Here is a 12500-nt window from a genome sequence, read left to right as displayed (position 1 = left end):
AGACAGGAGCGATCCACATCGCGACCCTACGTGTCTACGGAATTGACATTGTCTCCGTTGAGTTATTAACACGATTTCGATTTCGAGGGCGGAAAGGTTGGAAAAATTAGAAGAACAGATGGCCGTGAGGGATGAAAGGGCACGTGCATCGAATATAACGCCTCTCTAGGATTATTCTTGAATTTCTTCGAAAAAGATAATTGGAGAGATCTACCTTCGATGGACACCCTCTATTCTATATACTTAAATATACCTTGATGTCTAGCTGACATAGAATTCAATCTTAAGCAAAACGAATTGACGAATTTATTTATTCAAAATCATTAATCCAACTACGATAATATTTATGATATCATCTGCGTTGTAACAAGATTATGATTTTTGATGAAAGATATCGCTGCAAATTTATTCATATCCCTCGTACTATATCAAAACTTTATGAAATATGTGGTAAAAAAAAAAATTGAACATATCAATAAAAAGTAGTTCGGCAATGAAATGGCGTGAAATGTCGACGTAGACAATTCCTCGTTCAAGAAAGAAGAATTTAAATTCAAAGTCGAACGAACGCCGATACGAGATACGAGTTCGGCTTAAAATGTCCGCCGGAAACGATGGAGGCACGAAGTCGTTAAGCGTTTAACGATCGCTCGGCCCGTGCGCAGAGCATCGTGCATTCGAATTTTCTTTCTTCCATAGATATGAGAGACACGATAACACTCTTCTTTTTATATACTCGAACGCTTCTCCTTAGTTTGCATTAATGCTTAAATATATCCTTAAAAAGTTCGTTAATATAGGTGAAAACGATTTCGCAAGATCTTATTGCATTTCGCAACAACTGTCCTTTTCTCTATCCTCTTTCACAGAGTTATACATTTATAGTCTCGACCATAAGCCGGAGGGCTACCTCTATCGTGTTTTCATAAAACTACGAGAAGGGGAGGACACGGATCGTAAAGAAGAAATACTACCATCGAGATCGGTTTGTAGGTACCTACATACATGTATCGTATTCAATGCTTTCTCTCTTGTTCTCCCCGTCACAGAAAACTATGTTATATTGGGCCGTGGTCGATTTGCATGTACGCAATAACTGCGTTTATCGGCAAATAACGCGGTGACGATTATTCGAGGCGTCCGTCAAAGCACGAAACCGACCCGGTGCCATCGGCCGTCATTGTTGCGTTACCGCCAGTACGAGTTCGACTCGTGACTTCGAGAAAGATAGGGCAGTTTATTGCGCGCGTTTACGATACCCGCTTTTACCCGAGGAACCGCAATGACTTTGTGCCACGCGCAAAACTCACTGGGTATATGTGCGTGTGAGATAGATAGAGAGAGAAAGAGCTAAAGAGAGAAGGAGAGAGAAAGAGAGAGAAAGAGAGAGAAAGAGAGAGAGAGAGAGAGAGAGAGAGAGAGAGAGAGAGAGAGAGAGAGAGAGAGAGAGAGAGTCAGCGATTACGGTCGTGTCGAATCCAATGCTTTCAACCTCGATTCATAATTTATTCATCAACTCTAGACAACCACCAAGAGATCCGTTACGATAGTAGCCCCGATAATATGTACTTACATAGGTGCTTGAGAACTAACAAAATTGTCGATTCAATGATGGCCCATAGATATCCGATCGAAATAAAGTCGATTTTTCTAAACGATAAATGCGCGATATACGAACGAACGATCGATCGACCAACCGACCGACCAACCGTTTGAAAAACGATGAAAATTCCTTTCACGAGAGGCAGAGTTGAAAATACCCGCGGTGAATATCCGATACACTGACCTCGCATTTGTTTGGCTGCCTATTCCTCCCCTTAGTCGTCTATTCCATAAGCTGAAAGCGGGAACAGCTAGCAATAACGAATGAAAAAGCAGGACGACAATCGGAAAATTGTGCCATCTGGTCGAAAGCTGCGTGCACACCGAACAATGTTCGCATTATCCTCTTCTCCACGTTGGCTAGAAAAGAATCGTATGACGAGGCGAATGCTAGGCGCGCACGAGACACAGGACATCGAGACACGCGAGTCGACGAGTCATCGGATGACTGCGCATCCTTTCGAGCGCACGTTGTTTGCGATTTATCCACGATGTTTCGAAAAATTCTAGAACTATGAGTTCGAGCCCCGTATATATACGTCAAATCCTATGTTATCCAACAACGTTAATCCCAACAGATACGAATAAATCTTTACTTGTTCTATTAAAAAATAAAATTATTAACGTTGTACCGTTGTAAGCTAATTTCGTTCCCCTTTTTTCTTGTATTTTTATTTTTTTATTCCTTTTTTTTTTTTTTGGCATTAAGCGAAATCATACATCAAATTTCTCGGCTTATCCAATGTCTTTTCATTTTTATCCACGATTATCCACAATTTTAAATATCTATGATCGCGAAGAGAATATCTATTGAACTAATTGAGAAAATAATTGAATTTTAGAAAATCTATATCAAATCTATTTCGGATTCGCTTGGTAATAGAAAAATTTTGAAACAAAAAAGAAAAAAAAAAAAAAAGAAAGAAGAGAAAGGAAAATAAAAACAAATAAAAAAAAATAAGAAAGTATTACCTGAATAAATGGCGGTCCTCGTTTTCACTTAGAATCATTCGTGATCGAGATCTTGTAAAATGAAAGATTCGAGATAAACGTTTTAACAGAGATGAATGGCGTTTAATAGAAATAACGAATGCCGAAATACCAGAACTCTTTAAAATATATATCGTGCCCACGCGTTTCGATCCATTTTCGGGGATTGTACGTCGTCAACGTCTTCGTCGGCGTTCTCTCTCCGTCGTCGTCGTCTTCATCGTCGTCTTCATCGTCGTCTTCGTCGTCGTCGTCGTCGTCGTCGTCGTCGTCGTCGTCGTCGTCGTCGTCGTCGTCGTCTAGACTCGTTGCAGACGTGACCTAAGGTGCGGATTAATTTTAGCAGTATTTTGTTTCGTCTCCTCTTCGGCGCCCGTGTCTCAGAATCAGCCGGACGCTTTCTAAGAGCCTCATAATCCGTCCTGGTATTCCAGAATACTTGACGCACCTCGTATTTCGAGAGAAAACGCGCACGCCCTGGCGCCAAAACCGTATTCAAGTGGTAAGCATCCATCAGAAAAGACTTGTCCTAATATCAAAAGAGAATAACGTTGCGTCGAACGATAAACGTCCACCTTTCCCGTCACCTTTTCACCGGAAGAAACTATAACGAATCCTATAAGAGCACATAATTCGCATGCACGCACGCACGCATACACGCATGCACGTACGCACGCATGAACGTATGAACGCACAGTATTTTCTCCTACTCCTCTTCCTCCTCCGGGAAAGGGTAATAGGAAACCATCCAAGAGTGAGCGCGGTTACGAAAGACGCTTTTAATTACATGGTCTGGGGCTTCTCGGCACCTGCGAAAAGGAAAGCAACCTACGGAATGCGACCATCGTTTTAGCACTTCTTGCAAACGATACCTACGTTCCGAATAAATAAGTGGTCTCTTTTCCTTGCTTTTTTTTTTGCTAAAAAAAAAGAAAAAAAAAAAGAAAAAAAAAAGAAAAAAGAAAAAAAGAAAAAAAAAAGAAAAAAAAAGAGAAAAAAAGAAAAAAGAACAATCTTGTATAATTAATGCGATTCGTTCGATTATTATTATTTCTTTCTCTTTTTTTCTTTATTTTTCTTCTTAATTTATAAACGAAGTACAGAATGTCAGAGTAAAACGTAAAAGGCTTAAGAAAGATAAAGACAACGTGAAGAAGAGAACGTGAAGCGAAGAGAAGAGGTTACATGGGGAGGAAAGAAAGAGGAAGAGAAAAGAGAGAGAAAAAGAGAGAGAGAGAGAGAGAGAGAGAGAGAGAGAGAGAGAAGTGGATGACGTTGACCTCAAACGAGGCGACCGGCAGTTGGTGGTGCAGGAAGGGAGAACGCGACGCCGCGCGCCGCGACGCTGACGCACTGTGTATATTTGGCTGGGCTCTGCCACGTCCGATTTGTAGCGGGCTTCTTTCCGCGCACGCTAGATAACTACCGTGCACTAGTTTTTTGGACCCATTGCTTCCTCTTCATCAGCGTTTCTATATTCTTAAATTGTCCTCGACTCGAATCAAATGCAAGATATATCTTGTAAGTGATTCTCGTTCGATAATTAACCCTAAACGATCTTTTTATTTTCGTTTTTTCGGATATGAACGGATCTTCATCTTCTTCTTCTTCTTTCTTTCTTTCTTCCTTTTTTATATTGCAAATGGGTCATAATTTTATGACTCGAAGTATGCTCGCTCGATCTCAAATAAAAAGAGTTAACTGTTGGTTCGCAACAGAAGAGGGAGATAAAACAAGAAATGAAAAAAGAAAAAAGAAAGAGAGAGAGAGAGAGAAGTAGTTAAAGTTTGAGAAACTTTGGACAACGACAAAACGGTTCAGGTCGAAGAGGGGTCGAAACTAAAAGCAAAAAGAAAGTCGTGGATCTTCTTTCTGGGATGAAGAAGCTTCACCAATGGTTCTATCTTCGAACATTTACGGCCAGCTTACGTTTGCGGCACGACGATACTTCCGGCGTACACGCAAGAAGGACGACTTCGATGAGCTATAGCATACCTACGTTCTTTACGGATTTTCTTCTCTATTTCAAAGACCGTATATGATCAAATATGGAACTTTCGCTATTTTTTTTTCTTTTTTTTTTTTCCTTTTTCTTCTCTTTTTTATGAGACCAATGAAAGCAAAATCACCATAATCTGCGTTACTGTCATTCATCATAGAAAAAAGATTAAAGGTAAAGAAGAATACAGAACCATTAAAATTATGTTTCGTGCATCATGAGAATCAGAGATATATTTGAAGTAGAATTTTTCTAACAGTGAGATCGAAGTCGTATTAAAAAAAAAAAAAAAAAAAAAAAAAAAAAAGAAAAAAAAGAAAAGAAAAAAAAAAGCGACACGCTATCTGAACGTTCCTTTTATGAAGATTTTTATACGGCCACACCTTTTATTTTTCCGTATACGATACAAGAAAAGCAGGTAGAGCGTCGCTATGTATAATTCGGAAAATTTTCGAGGATGGTCAAAATCAGTTTACTCACCGACTGAAGCTCGTGTCAGAATTAGCGTGTTGCTGGAGCCTCGTTAGTTGGAAGATGTGTCCTCCGCCTTCGTCGCCTGCACCCCCGGAACCATTCCAGACCTCTCCGCCACCCTCGGCCTTCATCGCTGCACATTTCGAAAAGTTATATAATTAATATTTCTCTGGGCTATAAGATTGAAAGTAAAAGATTTTCGAAAGGAACGTAATTTTGCATCTTCTTTTCCTTTCCTTCCTTCCCTCCTTTCTTTCTTTTTCGTTCTCTTTTTGCTTTCTTTTTTTTCTTTTTTTTTTCGCGATACCATTCGACAAGCCAAAGAGATAGAGACCGTGTAAGAATCGTAAAGACAAAGATCTATGGCAAGGACGAGGTAGAAATTCAAAGGAGAAGCATCGCGAATAATTCCGGTCTTTAAACCGAACGAATGTCTTCTCTTTCCTCCTGCCTTCGTCGCCACCTTTCTTTCTATCGGTCTTCTCCTTGCGCCGACAATACAAAGCTTTCCTTTTATTTTTCTCACGATCTTTACATCCTTCCTAGCTCTAATTTCCTCTAACTTTTCCCTCGCTTATCCCTCTCCCCAAACCTTGTCTAGAGGCCGAGTAGTTCTCCTTCGCTCGTGCCCCTTTTTTAGGTTCGAAGAAAACGAAGCTCGTTTGAATAGAAAAGAAAAGGTGCACATTAGTAATTCTGAACCGCGTACTGCGTTCCGGTAAACGATAAGTACGTCGTACGTGAGCCTGTTTATAGTGGAAATATTCTGCGTTCCATTGCGTTAGAGAAAGAGAGACAGACAGACAGACACAGAAAGAGAGAGAGAAAGAAAGGAATAGAGGAGTAAGTACACTTCTTACGCTGTACTCTTACGGATATTTATGTGGAAACGTACGTGAGTAGCATATGCAGTTACCGCTAGATCGCGGAACTCGTTCCCCGTGAAAATCGTCAACGTTAATAAAAATTCACGCTTTGACGAGCCCGAGCTTTTACTACCTTGTCACGCTCCTTACAAATGCGTCTCGAACGACGCCGAGGAGGATCCTCGTGCAGTTACTAGAGAGGCTATCGCTTGGTAAAACCCGACGCATGTTAAGTTTAACGCGGACGTCGTGTCTTAATTTACGCCTCCGTAGAAACGATGCAATGATTTAAATCGATTTCCGAGAATGACCATGCCGCTAGAAATCTTACGAGATCTAATGTGTCCGCAATGAATATTCCTCTTAAATCGATGACTCGTCAAATAAAAGAAAAACAATAAAGGGAATAAGAAAAAGAAATACTATTTCGTCATTGATACTCTCTTACTTCCGCCCCGCGACATCTCTCTCTATCACTCTTTTTCTCTCTCTCTCTCTCTCTCTCTCTCTCTCTCTCTCTCTCTCTCTCTCTCTCTCTCATCCATAAGAGTTTCGATCGGGTATTGGACGATAAACGAAAAGAGATTTTGGACGGCAGCCATCGGCAGGCCGTTCGTTTTAACCAGAGGAAAGAGTAGTATTCGCGGAAGAGGAAAGGAAGTCGGTATAGTAAGGAGAGTAGGAGAAATAAGAAGAGAAAGAATCCGTGCAGAAAGACGAAAGAGATAATATATCGATCTCGAAGAAACGAAGAAAGAGAGTTTCGTCCGTCAGATTGCAGACTCTTTTATCGGACCGCTCAATCAGATCGACCGGTTCGTTCGTCCTATTGGCAGAGCGAGGCCTTCTATCTGGAGCGGGCATCCACCCACACTATCTCCCTCTCTCCCCCTCTCTCTTTCTCTTTCCTCTTTATTTCTTTCTTTCTCCGTCCCTGTTTGAGACCACCCTACCAAGCAGGCGCCTTCATCCCCCGTAAGCGCCGTCTCTTTCGTCCTCCGCTCCCATCTCCACTCCTCCCATTCTCATCCACCTTCCCCTCCTTCTTTTCCCTCTTTCGAGTAGACTCAATGTTTGGAGGAAGAAGGAAAGAAGAGAGGGTTGACGGTTTCAGAAATTCATTTGAATCACGTGCAACGAGGACGAGTCAAGTGCAGCCGTAGTACGCGCTGCTACGGTCGCGCGCGAGTACGCACGAGTGTGTACGCACGAGTGTGTACGCACGAGTGTGTACGCGCTAGTACGTGCTCGCTAAACAGTTTAACCTCCTACCACCACCCTCGCTACGGCAACCAGCTATGCCGTTCTCTATTACGCACGCCCTTGCTATCTCTTTCGTTCTGCCCTTCAGACTTTCCCTCTCCTCGCCCTTAGCCCTCCTTCCTTTTACCCTTAGCCCCGGTGTATTCGTAATGGACACGCCACGATTGGGCGCCAAACGACGACGACGACGACGAGGGGTGTACCGAGCCAGAGGGATGAAGATGGCGGCGGAGAAAGAAGCAGTGTTATATGTTCGTGCGTGTTACCTACCCTGATCGTGTACGTGCGTGAGAATGAGAAAGAGAAAGAGACTGAGACACTATATATCTATCTGTGTATATGAGAAAAGAAGAGAGAGAGAGAGAGAGAGAGAGAGAGAGAGAGAGAGAGAGAGAGAGAGGGAGAGAGAGAGAAAGAGAGAGAAGGTCTATGTGTATTCGTACGTGTGTGTGTGTGTGTGTGTGTGTGTGTGTGTGTGTGTGGAGAGAGCAGAGGGGCGTGGCAAGATGAATGATCGCAAGACGCGGGAGTATTGATCCCGAGGACTGTACTCTCTCCTCGGCGGAGTCCCTCTCTCTTTCTCTCTCACTCTCTCTTCGTTCTCTTCCAATCCACCCCTAGAGTATACGTATCTGTATGCGTCCGCGTGCGTTTATGTTGTATGTGTACGTGTAATTTCCCCTTCTTCCTCCACATCGTCTCTCTCTCTCTCTTTCTCTCTCTGTTTCGTTTCACCCTCCTCCCTTTCTCTATCCTTTTCCATGCTTCGCACCCCTGTATAGGATGGCGTGGTGGTTGGGTTCAGGGTCATGCGTGCACCCCTTTTGCTTCCTTTCTACCTTCCTTCCTTCCTTCCTTCCTTCCTTCCTTCCTTCCTTCCTTCCTTCCTTCCTTCCTTCCTTCCTTCCTTCCTTCCTTTCATCCATCCGTCCATTCGTTCGTCCGTCCGTCCGTCTGTCCTCTATTCCTTTCTTCCTTCCTTCCTTCTTTTCATCCGCAGAGCTTGCGTAGCCGTCTGGATCGAAGTCGAGGAACCTGGAGGATACTTCTCACCCTGTATATCCAGACGGTCACCGAACAGTTCTACGGCTACGAGAGATCAACGACATCAATACGACGAAGACGACATATTCAATCGAAACGAATCTCGTGTACAGGGAATCTACTAATTCTCTGTGTTACTTCGATCATCTATTTTAAACTACGTATCACAGACTTCTTCTTGCCCTTTTACTCTTCTACCTTTACGCGAAATCAGGTCGTGATGAAGGACGAAAACGTATCTTTCGATCTTCAACGTTTAACTTTATCGAACAACGTACGTTCGCGCCTTTTTCATTATTTTTGTCGAGTCCCATATTCCGAATTACCTCTTCTACCGTCTGATTATATCGATCGGCCGGTCCGATTCCAGAAACGATCTCTCCCTCCTCGGCCCTTCTCCACCCTCCTGTTCTCTCGTCTGTCGCAAGCAGCCTCTTCGTAATAAAGTCCCTTTTGTCCCGCGAAAGTGGATCCTATTTAAGCGATCGTTTCTGTTAAAGATATCCAGATAAAGTGGACAAACGCTATCTACGTTTTTTCTTCTCCTCTCGGTCCCTCCTCGACCCCTTTTGGTAGTAGTAATTAAAGCGGCGTATCAGCGTACGAATGGAGGTCCAGTGAGAAACGTACGACTTTGTCGAACGAGAGAGAGAGAGAGAGCGAGAGAGAGAGAGAGAGAGAGAGAGAAAGAGAGAGAGAGGAAGAGCCTAGCAATTATGTTTGCAATTTAAAAGGAACGAGGCGGGTAGGAAAGACGGTTCTTCGTCGCGTGCCGGTGCTATAATAATGAAGTTTTCTTTTTTTCTTTTCTTTTTTTACTTTTCTTTTCTTTCTTTCTTTTATTTTTTTTTTTTTTTTTTTTTTTTTTTTTTTTTTATTATTATTATTATTTTTTTCTTTTTTTCTTCTCTTTTCGTTACCTACTTGCTGGTACAATGAGTGTCCTACTTGGAGATTAATTTCGTCGAGATGAAAAATGAGAAATTCGTCCAACTACGTCATCAGTGTAACGCGGAGTAGACGAAAGGAATACGAGAAAGGTCATTATCGACTACGTGTTCTTTCAACTTTCTTTTTTTTTTTTTTTATCTTTTTACAAAATAAAAGAGAAATATTAACAGCGTGTCAGTATTCGTCAAACATCTTTTCTCTTTTCTTTTTTTTCTTTCTTTTTTTCTTTTTCTTTTTTCTCGAAGAAGAACGTAATGTCACAATGGAATTGCATAAAGAGTTCTCGGTATCTTTCGACGAGAGTTTGGTGGATTGATGTGGCTTCTCGGTACGTTCGATTTTTCTATGAGTTTCATGCGAGTACGGTTAATACCGATCGATAATAGATAGACCACAACACATCGAGTAGTACGATATAATGCAGCATCGGTCATTTAGTTTACAGTCGATGATTTCGCAGTAACATTCTACAACCTTGTGACGCATCGATGGCGCCACTATACGTCGTAACATCAGTTCTTAATAATAGGCTCAACAACAATGGACACTGTTAACGAGAAAAAGTTTTTCTTCGAGAAAAAGTTTTACCGTTCTCCTTCCTCTTTCTCTTATTTCACAAGAGTTTAGCTCTTCACGATGCAAAGCGAGAAGTCGATAAAAAGAAGCGGTGACTAAGTCATAAGTAAGTACGTCCGTTAGGTTGGGAGAAGCCTATAGAAAGTATAGACCAAAGGCTATAAACCAAAGTTAAATTCTCATCTTGCGATCGTTCACGCACGGATTACGACCCGATACCTCGGTGAACTTCCGAGTATGCTATTTAGCATGCATAATTCACCTAGTATGCAATGTAGGCGGACTTTCCATCCTTCGTTCTCTATATAGCGGTCGAAGAATTTTTTAAGCTTCATACCGCTAACTTCGTAGGATAGTTTGATGGAGAAATGTATGATCGCAAACGAGAATACGTAACTGTTTACCGATTCAACAGTTTCTCTCTCTCTCTCTCTCTCTCTCACTCTCTCTCTCACTCTCTCTCTCTCTCTCTCTCTCTCTCTCTCTCTCTCTCTCTTTCTCTCTTTGGGCTATGACAAAATTGATTTGCTCCGCGTAGTATTTATATCTTCGCGCGATGTTATTTTCGTTCCTTAACCGGGGCATCCGTCAAATCGACTCTATCCATTTAAGATGCTTCTAAGCTCAATGAGAAAGTAGATAATTCGTTTCCCCGTTGGGCCGAGAGTATCTATGTACCATACGTATTTTTAAACGAGCGCTCGTCCGTTTCTCGGCCAAACAAGGGTAGGGTGTTATCGGTGATGATCGAAATGGAACGAGAAAACGAGAACGAAGAAATAAGAAAGATACGAACAAACGAGAAGGAGATCAGCCCAAGGATAAGTCTGACGTCGCGGAATCGGTCGCGGCACCACGATTTACGCCCGACTACAGGAATAACCGCCGGCAGCTCGTTTACATCGTGCTTGTAATTACGGGTCGAATGAATATAACGGCTGGGCTTGTAATATGCTTTCTTCCCCGTGGCGAAATTCGAAGGAACAAGATAAACAATGGGGGAGGCAAAAGACTAGGTAAGCCATACGCAGTTAACCGCAGTGCTATCCGTCGATTCGCTCGATTCCATTCTTCCCCGACATTTCCTGGATTGATTTACGAGGGGTCGTATGACTCGTTTACCTATCGACGTAATATATTTTTTATTAGCCAACGCACGTCCTTCAAATAAGCGCGTTCCCGTGCCCATACTCATTGCCCGTGCCCGTTTACGAGATCCTCTAATACCGTTTCTAAGAGAAGCTGTCCCATTTTGATTTATCGCATATAGCCATCGTCGTGCTACATTCTCGTCTCTGCTATTCGATCTTTATCGATAATCCTACGCCGAGCACTGTGTCCACGAAAGATTTCACAGGCTCTTCTCCTTTGCCAACGGAAAAAATGAAACGGATAATAGAAAGCGGATGATAACTCGTCGATTATGGACGTACACAGTTAGGAACGCGTGGGGTTGATGAGGACTTCCCTCTTCTCTTCGATGATCCTTCGAACCTTCGGTCACCACCCACACACCATCTCCCATGCCGTGAACGACAGGACGAAGGACGAAAGAAAGAAAAGGAATCTAATCTAAGGAAGGCGAGATAGATCAATAAGAAACCATTATAGAACTTTCTCTTTCTCTCGTCGATAATACTTTCCTTTCGAAGAATTTCAAGTTCATAACGTTAATTCGTTTACTTTTGCAAAAAGAAATCAGAAGAAGAAGAAAGAAGAAGGAAGAAGAAAAAAAATAATAAACGTGAGAGTTAGTAGAGATGAAGAGGAAAAAGAGAAAGAAAAAGAGAGAGAGCAAGAGAGAGAGAGAGAGAGAGAGAGAGAGAGAGAGAGAGAGAGAGAGAGAGAGAGAGAGAGAATGTGGCGGAAGAAGACAGATCGATAGAAGCATCGGAAATTTTTTTCTTTCGGGAAACCCAGTTTCCACAACGCGATATAGACCACGCGGTCCTCTCACACATACGTACACACACATGACCGATCGTTAAGCCCCCAACCCTTTTTCGTTCCCGCTATCGAGCTTCACAACGGTGTTTTCTCTTTCCCATCCCTCGTAAACCCCTTGCCTCTCTATCTCTCTGATCCCTTCCCTCTCTCCCTCTCCCTCTCTCTCTCTCTCTCTGTCTCACCCCCGCCCTCTTCCTCTTCCCATTCCCATCTCCTACCTCCTCCTGCCCTCGAGGCAGTTTCATTAGCCGCGACGAGAACATTTGTTTCTGTCGATGCTTCGTGGCGTTTTGTAGCCTCCTCGCCTTTCCTCCTCGTTTTCACGCCTTTTCGTTCGATCTATAGCAGCAAGCTCGAGAGCTTCGAGAAGTACGCGAGAGGAAAAAAAAAATTTTCCCTTTTACCTTGCGCCACGAGCCTCTTATGTTTTCTTCCCTTTTTTAATTTCCTTCTTCTCTTTCTTCCGCCTCTTCTTCTTCTTCTCCTCCTTCTTCTTTTTCTTCTTCTTTTTCATCTTCTTTCCTTTTCCATTCACCTTCACGTCGATCGTAAAGAGAACAAGAGCGGTACGTTTTAAAGATAAGAAATTTCGTCAAGCTCGATTCCGTCGTGCAATTCTCTCGACCATCGAACTCACCTCGGCAGCTCGCAAAGCTGTTCGTCTTCTCCTCCAAGTGACGTATCCATCCATCTTGAGTGGTTGATACTCTCACAACAACATGCTCACGCCGATTTCTTGGGAATGGAACTTGAGCACTCACGCACAATGTACTTCTCGATTCACCACT

General features: G+C 42.7%; 1 protein-coding gene across 2 annotated transcripts in view; it reads right to left on the bottom strand.

The window, feature by feature from the left end:
- Nucleotides 1–12500, bottom strand: part of LOC118443344 (serine/threonine-protein phosphatase 4 regulatory subunit 1) — a 120927-nt gene that overhangs the window by 92453 nt on the left and 15974 nt on the right. For both annotated transcript variants that reach the window (XM_035870168.2, XM_035870187.2), the window contains one exon: nucleotides 5072–5198. In XM_035870168.2, the coding sequence (XP_035726061.1) occupies nucleotides 5072–5198 (127 nt within the window). The remainder of the gene's footprint in view (nucleotides 1–5071; nucleotides 5199–12500) is intronic.

The sequence above is a fragment of the Vespa mandarinia genome, chromosome 2 (genome assembly GCF_050613455.1).
Source record: "Vespa mandarinia isolate Hongniang chromosome 2, ASM5061345v1, whole genome shotgun sequence".
In the NCBI taxonomy this organism is placed as follows: domain Eukaryota; kingdom Metazoa; phylum Arthropoda; class Insecta; order Hymenoptera; family Vespidae; genus Vespa; species Vespa mandarinia.
The sequence above is the reverse complement of the archived record's forward strand: the minus strand, read 5'-3'. Positions and strand labels throughout refer to the sequence as shown.